At 34.8% G+C, this 17,500-nt stretch overlaps 1 protein-coding gene across 1 annotated transcript; it reads left to right on the top strand.

The window, feature by feature from the left end:
- The first annotated feature begins 1,519 nt into the window (after window positions 1-1,519).
- Window positions 1,520-17,465, top strand: LOC120333780 (uncharacterized). Its single transcript, XM_039401142.2, has 24 exons — window positions 1,520-1,757; window positions 3,036-3,137; window positions 3,252-3,422; window positions 3,989-4,088; window positions 4,759-4,936; window positions 5,368-5,434; window positions 5,505-6,781; window positions 6,959-7,094; window positions 7,211-7,437; window positions 7,551-7,615; window positions 8,063-8,379; window positions 8,740-9,133; window positions 9,546-9,692; window positions 10,853-10,983; window positions 11,221-11,381; window positions 12,236-12,422; window positions 12,594-13,072; window positions 13,444-13,490; window positions 13,891-13,961; window positions 14,225-14,410; window positions 14,883-15,090; window positions 15,759-16,006; window positions 16,530-16,787; window positions 17,108-17,465. Exons 1-24 carry the CDS (start codon window positions 1,611-1,613, stop codon window positions 17,279-17,281), a joined length of 5,478 nt encoding a protein of 1,825 aa, XP_039257076.2. The 5' UTR covers window positions 1,520-1,610; the 3' UTR covers window positions 17,282-17,465.
- Window positions 17,466-17,500: the final 35 nt, after the last annotated feature.

The following is a 17,500-nucleotide window of genomic DNA, read 5'->3' on the forward strand; positions in this document are numbered from 1 at the left end:
GGCTTTGTTGATGGCTGTACCACTTGTTCTGAAGATAAAAATGGCCAAGGTAAGGTAAGTAATATCCTCCAGTTCCTAGTGTGAGTCAAAGAGGCATGAGTAGATTGGCTCTGAGACAGGCCCAGGCTATAAGTTTGTGGCAAAACCGCCGTTGCAGCGGTAAAATGTAGGCGGCTTTTTGTCTCAAAATTCTAGGCTGCGCTTCATCGAGTTGTACAAAGACAAGGTATGACACTGTGACTCTTTGATATTGCAATGGACCAGAAAATAGACTGGTGCCACTGAATAATGTAGATTAGTTTTGTGGTTACAAATTCATCTATTCTTCAGTTCTTCTAGCTCTGTAGTTACTAATTAATTTATAGGATATGATTTACATATTTATTATTTCTGTATTTCTGATATACCTGTATTTATTATACCATCAGGACGAAATTTTGGTCAGTTACACATCAACTTTTGTTGAAAATAGTTTAATTAACCTTACCAAACAGCCAAAGTATCTGATCCATTTGCTCATATCAGTATATTGTACCAAACGCACTTTCTCACCAGTGTGATTGTTTTGTTTGTTTTGATTCTTTAGTTCTGAATTTAAATCTTTAGTGTTAACAACACTAATTTTTCTCTAAGGAAACTTGTTCGAAGCAAGGTCACACGCATTAACTCAGACGCGGTCGACAACTAAAATATCAAGAGCTAGCTACAGTAGGGCACAGTTGTCTGATTCCAGGATTCAAGGATGTGCCGGCATTGAGTTCAATGCAACAAACACTTATTTTGTCTCTGAAACAAGGGCATATGACACGACAGCAGATGCGTCATGCTTGTCTCAATGGTAATCTGAAATAATTGTGACGTGCGTTGGCCGTCATGTGACCAAAATTGCATTTTTTTACTAAAACTTCGTGAATGCTACGAAAAAAAATCTTTTTCTTTGGTAAATCAATTTTTTTTATTTTCCAAGGAATCCATAGTGGCGTTTTTAAATTGCGCTATTAATTTGTTGACAGGGCTGATTTGCAGATTTTTGCCAGTATGGAGGTCCAGACTATCTCGTAAAACAGGGGTTTGCAGTCCCTGTTTTAATTATTTTTAGAGTGAAAATGACTATTCTACTCAATTCAAGAGTCTTGCTGCACACTAACACAAATGTACGAGGTTAAACTTCTTCAGACAAGCATTTTACAACTGTGAAAAGAAACGCAATTGCATGCACATAAAGAAGAAGTCTGACCTCGGTCAGACGAAACCTTACAGAAATACATTTGTGTTAGTGTGCAGCAAGACTCTTGAATTGAATAGAATAGTCATTTTCACTCTTGCTATAGCGTTATACGCATCTGGGTCCACCTGCGCAAAGGCATAGAGCAAGGAAAGGTAGTTAGTTTCACGTAACTCCAACTGTTAGTACTGTTATAATTGATGTCTTCTAATGTGGGGCTACAGAGCTATGGAGAGTATAAAGATTTATAGTGCAGACTTGCACGTTGCTTGTTAACAATTCAACACTGATTTTTTATATTTCTTTTGTTAAAGTCAATAATTATCTATAGTGTAGAAAAATGGATTCACCAGTCTATCAAGTCCTTTGATAAAGGATTAATATTATGTCTGATGTGAAGAAAGAAAACCATATCCAAGGAGTAGGTGCTGAACAAATTAAGAAAAAAGATTATAAATTATTGGTCGACCCTCAAATAAGAAGAGGTGAAGAAAAACTCTTTAGATATGAGGGAGTTGCTTATAATACAGAAGTGAGTGTTTCAATCAGTAATTTTATTCATGACACTATATTTATTACTGATTTTATTTATTTATATTGAACTGAATTTATTCTGGCTTGGTCTATTTTCAGTATTTGGATTTTTTCAGATGGGTAGCATGTATACTACAGCAGGGCACAGTTCCCTGATTCCTGACATTTGGTTCAATAATACAAACACCATATTTGTCACTGAAATGACGGTACCTGGCATGCCGGCACATGCGCCACATGCACACCATGCTATTCTTAGAATCAGAGAACTGTGCTGTACTGCACCAAAACTAAATCTATGTATGGTTTCAGTAGCTCGTGTCATTTCAGTGGCTGCCTTGCAAGTACGCTTGCTGATGAAAATCTTCTTCACCTATGCAAAATTACCACTCTGATTTGAGCAAAATCTATTAATAATAATAAAATGCTTCTGCTGTTGATAGTGATATCGTTGATTCTTAGATGAAGTTATATCTTGATTGTACATAAACAAACAAAAATTCTGTTTGCATAACTTGCAATCCAATGTTATGCTGGCAGCTGGAAGTATATATATATAAATATTTATGGACTATATCATATGCATGACATGTGTTTCTATCGCAGATGAACATGTATGGATTTGTTGATAATAATGATGCTTATTAGCAGCTGGATAATGACCCTCTTTGAATAATTTCTAGTCATTATCTTGTGTATTGCATATTTAAATGTGATTATCTGTGAGTACTGCAATTATGCGCTACAGCCTACGAATATAATTTGCGTATTAGATATTCTTATTAACATGACTGCAATACTCAAATATATGAAGTCTAATGTCCAATTTATCCACCACAATGGCAGTAATTTTTTTTTTAAATGTTAAAAGAATCATATTAAATATTATATGAAGATGTAATCGTGAATTTGAAAAATAAAAAAATTGGGCCTAATAATAAGTGATAAAAATAAGTGATTTTTCGTAATTCCTAACAATCCTATATTTTGTTAATTTCTATCTATCTGTACTGTTATATATACTTGTAAGGATTGATAGTTTCAACATCATTATTGAATATGGGAGACTGTTTTTGTTACTAAAACCACTAGTTTATGGAGTGGTTTGAAGGTTGTTTTTTCATGTACTGTGCATTTTACCCACATATTTTAATAATATCGGTAACTAGATAAGTTAATGGGATTTTAATTCTTCCTAAAAAGGGGTGTTTTGTAGGTGTGAAACCATCTTTATTGAAAGATCTTTTTTTTAAATTTTATTTTTTTTTTCACTTAGAACCATGGACAGGGTGTTGTTGTGTTACGAGATCCACGACCCAGGATGAATCGATTATGGTCAAGAAGAGAGCGATGTGAGTTACCTGTTCCACGATATAAGGTGATTACTGATTGTAATAATAATTGTAGCCATTTGTTGTCCACATTTGAATTGCTTATGGCTTATGATAAAACAATGTAAAACTATTTATAACGATTTACAACATTTTGGCAGGTTGACGAGTGGTACATTGGCGCTGTTCCTCCTCGTGAGGTCACTTTTTCTCGTCTTAATGATAACATCACAAAACAATTCATGGAAAAGATGTGCATCAAGTTTGGAAAACTGGAACGCGTGAGGGTTTACCATCACCCAAAGACACAAAAGCACATGGGTTTATCTAAGGTGTGTTACTGATTTTATACACTTGCAATCTTTGCAAGATATGTTCAACTATGATGGTGTAACTGAACTGTTATTTAAATAGACTATTATTCTGTAACAATGAAAAATGCTTAATAGGCTTAAACTTGATATGGTAACTGTACTGCTTTCGCATCTAACAATGTTGTCACTTAATCTCGTGTATAGTCCATCTGGTTTGGTACAGTCTACCTAACTGATTAATGGATGACCAGTCTTAAACTAATATTTCTTTCCAACCTAAAGATGCTAACATAGTTATATCAATATTCAAACTACATGAATGAACATCGTATTTAATTTAAATTATATTTCCTGAAAAAAATATAGGGTGTCCATGAAGTCTTAGAAATTTTTTAAAATTGCATAGGGAATTTATGGATATCATGGGCCGTATTGTTTTGGCCCTCACAGATGTATTGAATGAAGTAAAAATACCTGATTAAAACATGGTTAATAAGATATATTGAGAACTGACTTAATAACAAAAGCAAAACTGTAAAGGGGTTTATGAGCATCCTGTTTAATCTCGTTGTTCACTTTCACAGGTTGTGTTTTCATCGATCAAGTCCGCATCTGAATGTGTGAAGAAACTCCACCAGACTTCAGTCATGGGAAATGTGATTCATGCACAAATAGACTGTAAAGGTTGGTTGAGTGAATCCTATTCACTAATCATTCTAACCCTGGCGCTGCTCATATGTAGTTGTCTGTTTCACTTAAGGCGCTCGTACTTAATCTTTGTTGTTTATCTTATACGAATAAGAGAATGTCTATATGTAGTAGGCTATATGTTATTTAATTACTTTCAAAATAAAGTTTGGATTGAATAATCTTCAATGTATTTAGGATAAAATGTTTTTGCTGCACTTTTACAAATTTTTAGGCAAGATTGAATACTTGCAAATTTAACTAGAGCTGTAAAGTGTGGAAGAAATTTCCACCAACGACTTCCAACGTCTGGATGAAAACAGGTTTAAGAAAATTTTGACCTAAGTACGAGAAAACCAAATGACTATAAAAATTATCCAATCCTACTGTATGGTTTATGAGTATTCTTAGTTGATTTAAATATTAGATATTTAGATATTAGGTATATTAAATATTTAGTTTTTGTCAAAAAATTACCCTCATTACAGTCTTGAAATTCTAACTTGATTTTGAAGATCTCAAATTTGTTTTTGGCTCATATGGTTGAATTTGGTGGTTTCATAATACGACTCCAACTCCTTCCGTATTCCTAATTCCTATTCCAAACAAATTATTTTTGTCACCCAATTCAGGTTAGTTTTACTATTTTCTTGTATCTCATACACAGGTGAAATTCTGAACAAGCTCTTCCAACGGATAGTGAGAGGTGAGATGATGGCAGAAACAATACCCGATGTAATTCGACATACGCAGGATGGCATTACTATGTCAATTAAATATAAAGAACAACATCATCATCATCACGGTAAAAAAGAAAGGAGAAAATCATCGCAAGATGATCCCAGGTTTGTTTATGTTTGGTGCGAGGAAAAAGTTTTTACTCGGATTTAATTACTTTTCATGGTTTGTTCCGAATGAGGCTCTGCACAGGAAGACCCTTGGACGTAGGTAGTTATTTGACTGCTTGGTTATCCTTGAAATTTATTTATTTTTTGAAAAAAAAAATATTGCATCTAATATGAAATTTGCATGTTACAGTGTGTGTCTGAATACATGTTATTTTGGAACACAAATTGCTTAAAATGACAAAATTTGAATAAAAAGTCAGAACTTGCTATATTGAATAATACCAATCTTTAATGTTTTTTGAATATTATTATTCAAGTTAGAGATCTTCATTCTGGTTCCTAGAGGCCAGGTCAACAGTAAACAGTTTTTGATTCTATGTTTGGTTGTAGAATGCTTATAATTAATCTTTATTTTCAAATTTTTTTAGAAAACTAAGAAGATCCGTAGATGAGAAAATCAAACCTAATTCTCACAGATCGTCAGATGACATCGATGTTCGTATTTTACAATGAAATATGAAATTAAATTTTCTAGCAATTCTCTCATTATTTGTTGTTTTTTCAGGTTTCAGAACACAGTAAAGACCATACTGATCAAATGGAATATAACACTCAAAAATCTTCTCAACTTACTCACAAACAACTTGAGAAGAAATCAAGTGTGGACACTCCTGTGCAGAGAAAAGAGAGCAGTGAACATACTGATCATGAGACTGAACATACCACTGATAGCGAAGAAGTAAAATCGGGAGGACAGCGTGTTTGGTCGTCAGATCTTGAATCTCGTATAAGCTCTTTACTTTACGAACAAACAAAAAAATACAATCTTGATGAAGTGCCGCCGAATAATTCCACCAAGCCTTCAAAGTCCAAAGACGATGACCAATCTTCCCACTCGTCGAGGAGGAAAGACAAAAAATTGTCGAAAAAATCAAAACGGAGTAAAAAACACTCAATTGATTCATATGATTCAAATACAATGGACTCTCCTCATCACGCCCCTTTAGAACGAGCACGATCGTCTGAGAGATCTAGCACTAAGCGAGAGAAAAACAGAAAAAATTCAGTTCCGAATTCTCCTTTACCCAACACATTTTCGAGACACTCTCCTCCGCCTAGAGACTTCGTGTCACCTCCGAGAGACTTTGATCAAGGTTCCGGGACCAGTAGGGAACTGCCTTACCCACATCACGATCGAGATATTATATCTCATGATAGACGCGATTCTAGATCGAGAAGTCCTGGACGAAATACACAATTTTTTAACCCCCCACCTCCTCACAGGTTTTATGACGAAAGGGATAGATTTACTCCTCCTTTATATCATAACCGACATCCTGTCAGTCCTCGGCATTCGCCTAGGTTCGGTCAAGATCACAGGATTCCTGATAGAGAACGGTTTGACCGTGATTTTGAACGTTTCGAAATGTTTCGAGGGGAAGATAGAGACTTTCATAGACGGGATGATTTTCCGTACAGAAGACGTGATATGTCTCCCCCACCTAGGGGAATGCCGAGCCCTCCGAGACGACATCGAGGGCATTCCCCTGGGGCTCGGCATTCCCCTGGTAGGTGGTTACCCCCTGATCGATTTTCTAATCATATACCACCTCATCGTCGGCATTCACCCCCGCCACACAGAGACTTTTACCCCAACCCATCTCGGGATAGGAGTCCCAGACCGTTCAGGCGTACCCCTAGTCCTGAAAGAAGACGCTTTCGTACTCCTGACGACATGCGACAACGCCGAGAACCAATCCATGAACGACGTAGACGTAGCCGATCACCAAGTCCAAGACGACGCCAAAGAACACGAAGTGGGGAAGAACGAGTAAAACCAAGGTAATGTCTTATTAACTCGTTAACATATTTTTTCACATACATCAAAGTTCATTTATCTGAAATGAATAAGGGGTTAACAATTTAATACCCAACATGGACTAGTAACTGGCCGGACAAGAGACAATGGTTCGCAATATCATTGAACCGTATTACTGACTTTCCTCTTTCTGTTTTCAGAGGGAAATCATCGGACGCCAGTTCACCAAAGTTATCACTTGACCAGAGGCTTCAGCAGATGACTGGAGAAAAAGTAAAATCGGAATCGATCGAAAATCATCTGGTCAAACCAAAGGAAATTGATAAAGATAACGAGGTTTGTTATTAATAATAATAATTTACCTACATTTGTATTTGAAGAAAAATGTTGGTTTTGGCCAATCATAATCTATAGTTGAGATTGATTTCTGCTAAATGACCTTAATTTCACAGAAATCTGAGGACGACGATTCTAACTGTGAGCATAATTCCGTCGACATGGAAATCTCCGAAGGTGAAAGCGAAAGTGAAAAAGCTAACAGAGATCAGGAGAGTTTAAACGCTAAACAGCAACTACAACAACAAGAAGTAAATAATTTTCAACTTCCAACAGGACATCTTCCGAACCAAGAACAATGGAATTTTAACAAAGAAATGCCATGGAGCAGTTTTGATCCGAGGTAATGGATATCCGAATCACCCAAATTGTCTTGTAGTCTGGAAATATTGCAATTATTTTAATTTTGAATGACGCAATAACCATAATAAATAATATAAATATAAAAATTTTCAGTATCAGCATGCCACAACATATGGATACAAGAATGTGGAATCCAATGCAACAAAATTTCTTCAAAGGTAATAAACTTTTTCTCATGGAACAAAAAGACACAAAAAAACACTCAAGAGTTTACGACACTCACTCACAAGTACACTCAAAGGGCAACTGCTGACTCATTTTATGCTAAAACAGTTTATTTTATATTTGTAGAGATAATTTTTATTAGAGTTATTTAATTTTGATCAATTACACCTAATTCAAAATGCAGTTTAAATCTATGCCATCGTGGGGTGGGGTATGTAGCTTTTTCTCAATCATATTTATATGAATTGCTTAAATTCCTGTGTCTTGTCCTTTCTAAAACCTATTACTCTGCCATAATTTTATGTAGTTTCAATAGCTCTTGTCATCTCAGTTGTCTCCTGTCATTTCGCTCAGAGATTGTCTCTTTTTCATGTGAGTGAGTGCAAGTGACTTCATACTGAGCATATTCCCTTGTTATTTACTTTGATCAATATTTTTAGGTTTTCAACAAGATCCCAGATTTCCACCACCATTTCCTTCTGGTTCTCAGTTTCCGCAAAATCGTTGGCCAGATGCTTTTCATCCCGCGATGCGTCATGCAGGCATGTCGCATCCATTTAACGTCAGACCGAACGTACCTCAAACTCATCTCGGCTCAAACGAAGAGCCTCGACCCGGAATGTCCAACGACGAAATCCAAAGAAGGTTCGAAGACTATCAGTTATCCAAACATGTTCTTGATGACGTCGTACAAGACTTGAAAGCGATTGTCAGTCGTGATTTGAATCGGAAAGTTATTGAAACAATGGCTTTTAAGGTAAATATGCTAAATGTTTATTATGGTATGATATGTCATGTTGCTAAATTGTTGTTGCTGTTGGACAAAATGAACAATTCTTCCAGATGGTTGAATCCGCTATGAGAATATTATTTTTAATTTTTTTTTCCAATTTTTTTTTAATATCGCTTGAAATTTTTTTTAGAATTTATTTAAAGGGTTCACTTTTCATCCACATAACTTAACATCCACTTAACCGCCTACCTTGCGCTTGTGGCGCTTATCTCATCAAACATGGTGCATACTGGTACAGAAATATGACCTTTGACCCTACGTGCCCATATATTTAAGCATTACTCTATTGTTCAATTTATAATGGCTTAAAATCTTTTATTGTAGGTATATGAAGCTTGGTGGGACGAAAATGAAAACACTATTGTTAAGAAGCCTGCTATTCCTAAAGTATCATCGTCATCTGCATTAACTGACAAAAATACGGCTAACGAAAACAATGTCACTGTCGATGAATCGAACAAAGAAAATAAGACCGCGGCTTCGAACGCTGGAAACAGATCACTTTTGAATACTTTCGATCCTCTCAATTGGGCTAAAAACTCGTTCGAGATGGACGGCTTTAGAGTTGGTCTCGGGCTCCGTTCGGCAATATCGAAAATGCCCTCTTTTAGAGTCAAAAAACGTCCCCGTACTCCAACACCTCCAAGAGAGAATCTCGAAGATTCAGAGGTTGCTGTTAACAAGAAGTCCAGGAAGTTACAAGACAAGGAAAATCAAGGTTTGTATAATGGTCAGATATGGCTTATACACAGTAATCTACTATTTCAAATACGTTCCAAAATAATATTTTCCATACTAGAATATAACGAATATATTCCAAATTTGATGTACACGTAGAAGTCTATGTTTATTTATTGAATTTATTGAAATGCTGGACAGCTAAAATAAACAATGATTTGTTTTTTCTCGACAGATTTTAAAAATTCACTGAAGACCTTGATTATATGACTATGATTAACTTAAGGAGTGCTATTTGTTCGCAATATTTTGAAATTAACTTTTTTTAATCAATTTTTTTTAAATGCCTTTTTTGAATTTTGTTCAAACTAAATGATTAAGTCATTTCCAAATTGAGTTTTTAAAAAATATTTTTTTTTTCAAAAATAATATTTTTGTAAATTCTTATTCAGAACAACCAAGAAGAAGGTCGAAAGATAAGAAATATCACAGAATTGCTTTGGATAGTGAGGGAGAGGATGAGGAGGAAGAAGAGGAGAATCTGAGTGAGGAGGAAGAGAGTGCAGATTCTGAAGCTGGAGAGAAAGAGAAATATACTGGTAAGAACAATGCTGTTAAATTTTTCAGTTCAAATTTGATGAAAACTGATTTTTTTTTATCCCCGTCTAATCTAATTTCATGGCTCAGAATCAGCGGTGTATATTAGGGGTCAGGATTTGAAACTTCTAGCAATGCCAAACTGAGAAGTTTTCCGGCCTTTCCAAACAATAGCGACTCCCTATATATCAGGGGATGGCGAACCACTGACCCGCGGGTCACGAAGTGACCCACCGCGTTTTATTCGTGACCCGCCAAGGCACGAATAAAATAAAATGCTAATATAACAGTGATGAAAATTGATCAAACCGGCGTTAAATTAATCTAACAATAACTGAACTATTATAATGTAGCGTCAGTTTGGTAGCCAGGGCTGCGATCGCTCAAACTCAAATTGTTAATTTTCGGGCCGGTATGGTAATTTTCAAAACTCTTAATCTGGATGCCGTGTCTGCACTCTGCATCGCTGTGTAACGTTATTCAGCTATTGGCTCTGAGATCGTTTATGACATAACAATGCAATTGATCTGTTTATTTCTCGCAACATCTCGTCTCTTTCGGAGGTCCATTTGCAGACTGTTTAGGGGTTATACGAGAGCCAGATGCTACTTTGCAGTTTATTAGATTCTCGCCTACAATGCGGTTGAGAAAACAAAATCTTTCACACTTGAAATAAAAACCTAGAAATCTGAAATAACAATGGGGCGGTACAAAATGCCCCAATGTGGTCGTAAGCTGATCGAAAAATATAACACTATCAGAATAGAATTTCCTCCAAACCCTTTGGAACCGTAAAATAATTTGCCGCAATATCCTAAATGTTTTCGTTAACTCATATGCGTGTTTTCGTACACTAATTTCATAAAATCAAGAGCCATAAAAAGTCCCTGATAGAAGTGCTGCATAAATAAAGCCCAAAACTACACCAAGAGAAGATAAGATTTGTCTCGGAAGTTTCCTATAGATATAAACATTGATCATATATCTGTGACCCATTCTATTCTGTTCCGCGATAAAAATATATTTTTTGACCCATTCATTGAAAAAGGTTCGCCATCCCTGTTATATATCGTTAGTTATCAGTTGCCGCTTATATTGCACTTTGTCCGTTGCCAAAAGCATTTGTTGAACTAATAATCATCTTATGTTTCCGTGTTTTAAGTTCTTGATGTGGACGAGATCTTCAGCGAGTCATCAGAAAGTAGTGACGAATCTGATTCTGATATCGAAAGCGAAAAAGCAGCGGAAACATCTGATGAATCAGAATCAGAAAACGAAGCTTTATCTAAAGAGGTATTTTTCCAACTAAAAACTATTTATAAAAATTATTTGATGTTATTTACTATTATTTAAGTTTTTCTAAATGAATTTGTAATTTGTGTAATTTTCTCTTGGTAGAAATTGCCTTGAAATATTTGCCTTTTTTGGTTCGCTCATCAGAAAAGTGTCACCACCCTACTACTTCGTTTTAACCATTTCAATTAACTTTCAATAACATTTGTTTTCACACTGCATTATAATACTTTATAGAAAAAAGAAATCTCTAATTCGAAACCAATTATACCTGACATTGATGTTGAAACTGTGGATGAAGATAATAAAGAGAAAGAAAAAGATAGAGAAAGTGAGGAGGAGAATAAAAATGAGAAAATGGATACCGATGAAAATAGTAGACCGTCAATTTTGGACGGGTAAGAGTAGTTTAAAAAATAGACCTAAAATTAGTTTTATTCATTAGAATTACTATTTAGAGCAGTGGTGAAGCTAATTAGAATAAAATATATTTGGTAGATTAGATCTTGCCTGCCTTAATTTAGATATAGACATTTCGGGGCTTCTGAAGTATGCGAACCAAGATGGCGGACATCGGAATGTAATATGTGTACTTGGTTAGGGTTAGGCCATAATTTTTGGTATAAATACTAGGGGAGGCTCTTGGCTAGTCTTCGAACTGATAATAGGACTAAAATAAGGAAAATTGGAAAAAAATTATCGCCTAACCCTAACCTGTTACCCATGTTACGTTCCGATGTCCGCCATCTTGGTTCGCATACTTCGGGAGCACCGACATTTCATTATTGTTTAGCATTTGTGATTCCATCCACATATTTTCAACGCGATTTCGAATGAAAGCGTTTAGCGTGTACATCTGATTCCCAAAAAAAAATTAATTTAGTTACGTTTTTTACACGAAAAAAAAAGTTTATCTCCAATATTTTTTAGTACCAAATTTAATTATTATCAATTTACAATGATATCTGCTGAACATGCTCCTCAATTTACTCGTATCTGAAAATATGGTTTTAGAATGTAGATAATACAATTAAATACATATAAAATATATTTGGAATAGTAAATTCTTCGTTAGCTATTCCTGGATAACACTATAAACTAGTAGTGATGTTGATTTTTGTTTAATTTTGAAGCCTTTTTGATCCTCTTATCTTCATTTCACAAAAAAAAAATTTTTAACTTGTATTTCAACTTTCCAAATGACAAGCGAGGGCCAAACAGCATTATTTACATTTTTAACAACTTTTTGCAGTAAACCACCTATACCAAAGCCAATCGAAAAATTACAATTACCGAGCGAAGATCCAAACCTTGCTGCCTCTCTGCTGTCACCTACTGCCCATGGTATTTCGCCAAACAGTGCAATCACTCCTCAACAATTACGTCACGTTCATCCAAAGAAAAGACACAGACTATGGTCACAAGAAGCCTTCTCGAAGGTAAAATCAAAGTACTCAAAAGCTTTGTTTGTAGTAATGTACTGTTTCCATATTAGAAAGGTTGTCTATATTGGATGCTCGCTCTAATACCACAGAACAGTTGAATATTCTGGATTGGTATGAAATCGAAATTAATTATTGTGATTTCAATATTTTTTTTCATTGTTTTAGATTCCTGACAATAAACTCACTACGGATGATGAATTCTTATCGGCCAGCAATAAAGAGAAAACACTCATGGATACACAACTCACTCCTGAAAGAAAATTGTCAACGTACTCAGATTCATCTCCCGCTCCTGGTACTCCTAAGACTCCAACTACACCACAAAAATTATTTCCAACTACCAGAAAACTCGACGATAAACAAAGCGACTCGAGTCCACAAAAAGACCTCGAAGCCGTCGCCAAAACACTCTTATCTATCGGAAAAACTATACCCCCAATTTCGCCAACCCCAGATTCTACCTCACAGCCTATTACGCCCGAAAATCGTAAGAGTACTTTGAATTCGTCGACAGGCGAAGATAAGGCACGCATGGCTGAATTAGCGGAAGAACACAATTATTTTGTTCCGTCGTATGGTCCCGCAAGTCCGCATCCAACACTCGACCCAATGGTTTCTCAAATTTTGGAAGAGCATTGCTACAGGTATATGATTATTTATGAAGTTAACTGATCGACATCATGTGATGGGAAAGTGAATCAACCTTCTATCAAGCGAATATGGTTGAAATATATTCGCATTTGGAGTGTTTTTGATTTGAGATGCTTGTCCAATTTAAATATCCAAATAATTTTACATAAATATTAGTGGTTGTGCCTCTCAAGATGGGAAACGTTCCATATAAAATTGCATGAACATACCAAGAAACAGAAAAACCTTGGGAAAAAAAAATTATAGAAAAGTTTTTATTAAATAATATTTCTGAAGATGTATTTAGTATTGGGTAAATACAAGATGCAAAAATGTTTTTTATAAGGGTATGTGCAAATTTTTTAATGAAGGCTTCTTATTTCAGTCGACCCGAATCAGAGCAGATATCGTTGGATGTCGATCGTGTGAAAGGTATCAAACATTATAGATTATCACGAAATAACTACTTATGTAAAGTAATACAATAACAAATACTAAATTCGGTACAGAAAACCTAAAATTTGAATTTTATTGACTATCCTTACCCCAAAATCAAACTTCTTTTAATTGTTCTAGTTGCGTTCATATATCTATGTAATGGCTCGTAATATGTTATTGGGCTTTGTTGCTAGGGGAAACATGAAACACCTCATAAATAGCTTTATTTAAAATATGATAGTGATTTTGGATGAAGTTGTTGATGCTTTAAATTGTAATTTGTGACATCCTGTTCAAACTGTTGTGACAAAATAACAGCATTTTGAATAAACAATCTGAATTCGTTTTCACAAAATATTTGAGATCTCACTCACATATTTATTTTTTTTTCCAGGAATTTCAAGTCCTCTATCTGTATCGACATTGTCTGTGTCATCTGTTTACAACTTCGATGATGAATCATCAGTATGTATTTCATTATTATTAGAATTATTATTTTTTTTTTTGGGGGGGTTCATCTTTATAAAAGATAATTCATCATTTTTATGATGATTTCCATATTTTTATCATTAGGATTTTTATTTATGATTTTTATTTTTATGATATAATTCATGAATATGGAAGAAAATTACTGGATTTGGACTGGTTTTATCTCATTTTCATAATTACGATTTTTTTGAGAACATCTTTCAACAGTTCCTCATGTTTTTTGTCTATTTCAATTTTAGGAGGTTATTTCTGCTGCGGAACGAGTGAAATTAAGGCGTGTCAAACCAAAAGACAAAAAACGAGGACAAAAAGAAAAACGCTCTGTGCAACGGCCAGTTGTTCAGTTCTCTCCTCGATCAGAAGTTGACGAAATGATGATTTTATATGAAATGTGGTATAACGGACTCGACTTAGAAGACATGAAGGTATGTATTTATTATGTTTTTTTGTGATTTTCAATTTGGCTTTGGCGTTATAACGTTTGGTTTAGTTATGTTGACATCAAAGGTTACAAATATCAGATTTAAGCTGAATGGTTACTGCCTCGACTTGAGTATGTTGGTATCAAAGGTTAGAAATCTCAGTTTCAATTCCCATGTCCACTACCTCACTCAGAGTGTAATAAATTGAGTAGGCAATTTCAAACAGTAAAGATACGATTCCTTCTGAAACTAGTTATAAACTTATATATGTCAGTGGCTGCCTCGTCATATTAAAGTATATTCATGTTACCTATTTATTTTAAGTAATGAAGGAATGAATTAGATAAGCATTGACGAACTGAAGTATTTCAATTTCCTATTCAAAATTAGTATCTTTTTGCTTGTACAGGGCTGTTTATATTAAAAAGTGTTTTATTGTAAAAATAATCATATTCATTTTAACCCCTTTTTTCAGTATCTTCGAACTGTATATGAAGGGTATTTAGAAAAGTCTAACAGCCCTGCATGGGTTAACGATTCACATTGGGTAGCTCATCCAATCACAAATATACCTACTGTGTCATCATCGAAACGTAGAAAATCGAAACGAAAAAGTAGATCTGATAAATCAACTATAGAAGAAGAAGATGAATGGCATAAAACTGGATGTGCCAGAACTGAAGGTACTTAATTGATTCTTTTGTTGAACGTGAAGTGGAGTGATAGATTTTTTACTGAATCGTTGTTGGGTTGTTGCTGTTAAACACTTGTTAAGATTTTGAGGATGATTTGGGCAACTAGAAGGCCGTTTGCCTGTTTTGATACTCTTTATTCTCCTTTTCGCTATGCTTACAAATTCGTTTCCCCTTTTGTTATGCAATATTTAATGCGGAATTAGCTAGTGATGATACATACTACATTGACTCAATATTTTGCACAGCCAAATGAGTTTAAAATTTGTGCATTAATAAGTATTAAAGTAATAGTAGGTAATGGAAGAAAATTAGTAAGAGAAGTAAAAGTATTCTCAAAATAATTACAATAAAAACTCTAGGACCAAAGGGGTTGCCTTGTAAAAACTCAAATTATCAATTTGTTTTATGTAGTATATACATAATGATATTGGTATTTACGAACGCACAATGCCACATTAAGTCTTTTTAGTGTCAGCTCTTGGCGTTTCAGTCCTCGCTTCGCCTAGTGATCAGTCGCTTACCGAGAGTTCTCTCGTGGCTTTTAATTGATCAAATATTAATAAAAAGAATGAAATTTTTATATATTGGAATTTGCAAGTTATTACATCCATCCAGCTTTATTATGAGCGAACAATATCATTTTCCTTTTTTCTCAGGCTATTACAAGCTCAAAGATTTGATCAAGCTGCGTCAGAGACAAGAAATGTACGGTAAAGGGAACACTAGAACGCCCGCTCAATCGACGAAACAGACTTCTTCAAATAAAGTGTCCGAACTTACAAGCGGAGCGCAAAGTTGTCTCGACAAGAATCCTGGATCTCGTGAGACTCGGCATTTTATGAGACGAATAGCATCCGAAGTTGGAGCTGATGTCGGAGACTTATTTAAATACAACCAACTTATGGTAATGATAATGTTTTTGTGTGTTTTGTGGCAATTCAACTAGTGGTATTTCAAAAATTTAGTTTGAAAATTGATTCTATACATTTTTTTTCGTAAATTTTGCGATTAAATTTTCAAGCGATTTTGGCAATATCATCCATTATTAGTCAAATTGCCGAAAATAACGTGGAAGTATTTTCAGTATACTAAACTAAAGAGAGGTCTTTCCCAAAATGTTTAGAATAGGCAGAGCCTTGCTCAGGGTGAAAATATCTCTCTCACAAGAAGAAATTCAGAATTTCTCCCTCTGCTTATCTATTTTACATAACTGATAAAATATTGATTCTTACTCAAATGTCTGAATCAAAATTTTACAACATGCCCTTGAAGTTAAACTTGGGTCAAAGGTCAAATTTTTTCAATAGTATCTTTCATCCGGTGACCGTACATTTGAACCCACGTACATTTGAACCCATGTGTATATCTAACCCTTTCATCCATGTATAGTATATTTAAATCTATCTCTTCTTTCTAACTATTTTCAGTTCCGTAAAAAAGCTGTTAAATTCAAGAGGAGTAGTATCCATGGATGGGGCTTATTTGCCCAAGAAGCAATTGGTGCTGACGAAATGGTCATTGAGTACGTCGGACAGGTCGTTCGCACTTTAGTTGCGGAAAGGAGAGAAGTTAATTATACGGAACTAGGAATTGGTAGTTCTTATCTTTTCCGGATCGACTCCGAGCACATCATTGATGCGACAAAATGTGGAAACTACGCCAGATTTATGAACCATTCGTGTAATGTAAGTACTTTATATATAAAAATATGAGTAAAAGTAATTCGAAATGAAGTTTTTACGAAGTTATTATAATTATTTTGCCAGGTTAGAAATGTTGGATTTGCGCCATTACCATTCACTTCTATCCTTCCTGGCGATGCTCAAACTTTTCACAAAGCCCCGGTGTTTAGAATAATTTTGAATTAAGCATAGCGCAACTTTTTTCCTAACCCCTGTGTAACGGTGAAAATTAGGGGATTTTCTTGCGAATGTAGACTCGAACCCATAATCTTTTACCACAACAGTAAACCCTTTCATTAAAGTGTTCACTTATATTTTTTTAGCCAAGCTGCTACGCCAAAGTGATCACTGTCGATACTGCGAAGAAAATTGTTATCTATTCAAAAGGACCAATCAAAGAATCTCAGGAGATCACTTACGATTATAAGTTTCCTTTGGAGGACGACAAAATTATGTGTTTCTGTGGTGCTGAAAACTGCCGACGCACTCTTAACTAGTTTTCGTTTACATTTTCGTTGTTTGTCAAAAAAATTTTCACCTACTTCTGTTAGTTTTAGTATTGTTGAAAATTGAGGAAAATTTTTTGACAAAAACCTTCCTTATTTTTTTAGAGTATGAGCATGGTTGTTATTTATACCTATGAACTTACAATTTTTTTGCAAAAAAATGTTTTCAAAATGATTTTGTGTTTTGAATTTGGATACCTCGAGTTAGGG

The sequence above is a fragment of the Styela clava genome, chromosome 15, assembly GCF_964204865.1.
Source record: "Styela clava chromosome 15, kaStyClav1.hap1.2, whole genome shotgun sequence".
Classification (NCBI taxonomy): Eukaryota; Metazoa; Chordata; class Ascidiacea; order Stolidobranchia; family Styelidae; genus Styela; species Styela clava.

What these genes read in the sequence shown, in the direction of transcription:
- LOC120333780 (XM_039401142.2), top strand. Translation starts at nt 1,611, where the DNA reads ATGTCTGATGTGAAGAAAGAAAACCATATCCAAGGAGTAGGTGCTGAA. An exon ending in AGAGAAAGAGAAATATACTG is followed by an intron (nt 9,693 to 10,852) that starts GTAAGAACAATG and finishes CCGTGTTTTAAG; the next exon opens with TTCTTGATGTGGACGAGATC. An exon ending in ACTTCGATGATGAATCATCA is followed by an intron (nt 13,962 to 14,224) that starts GTATGTATTTCA and finishes TTTCAATTTTAG; the next exon opens with GAGGTTATTTCTGCTGCGGA.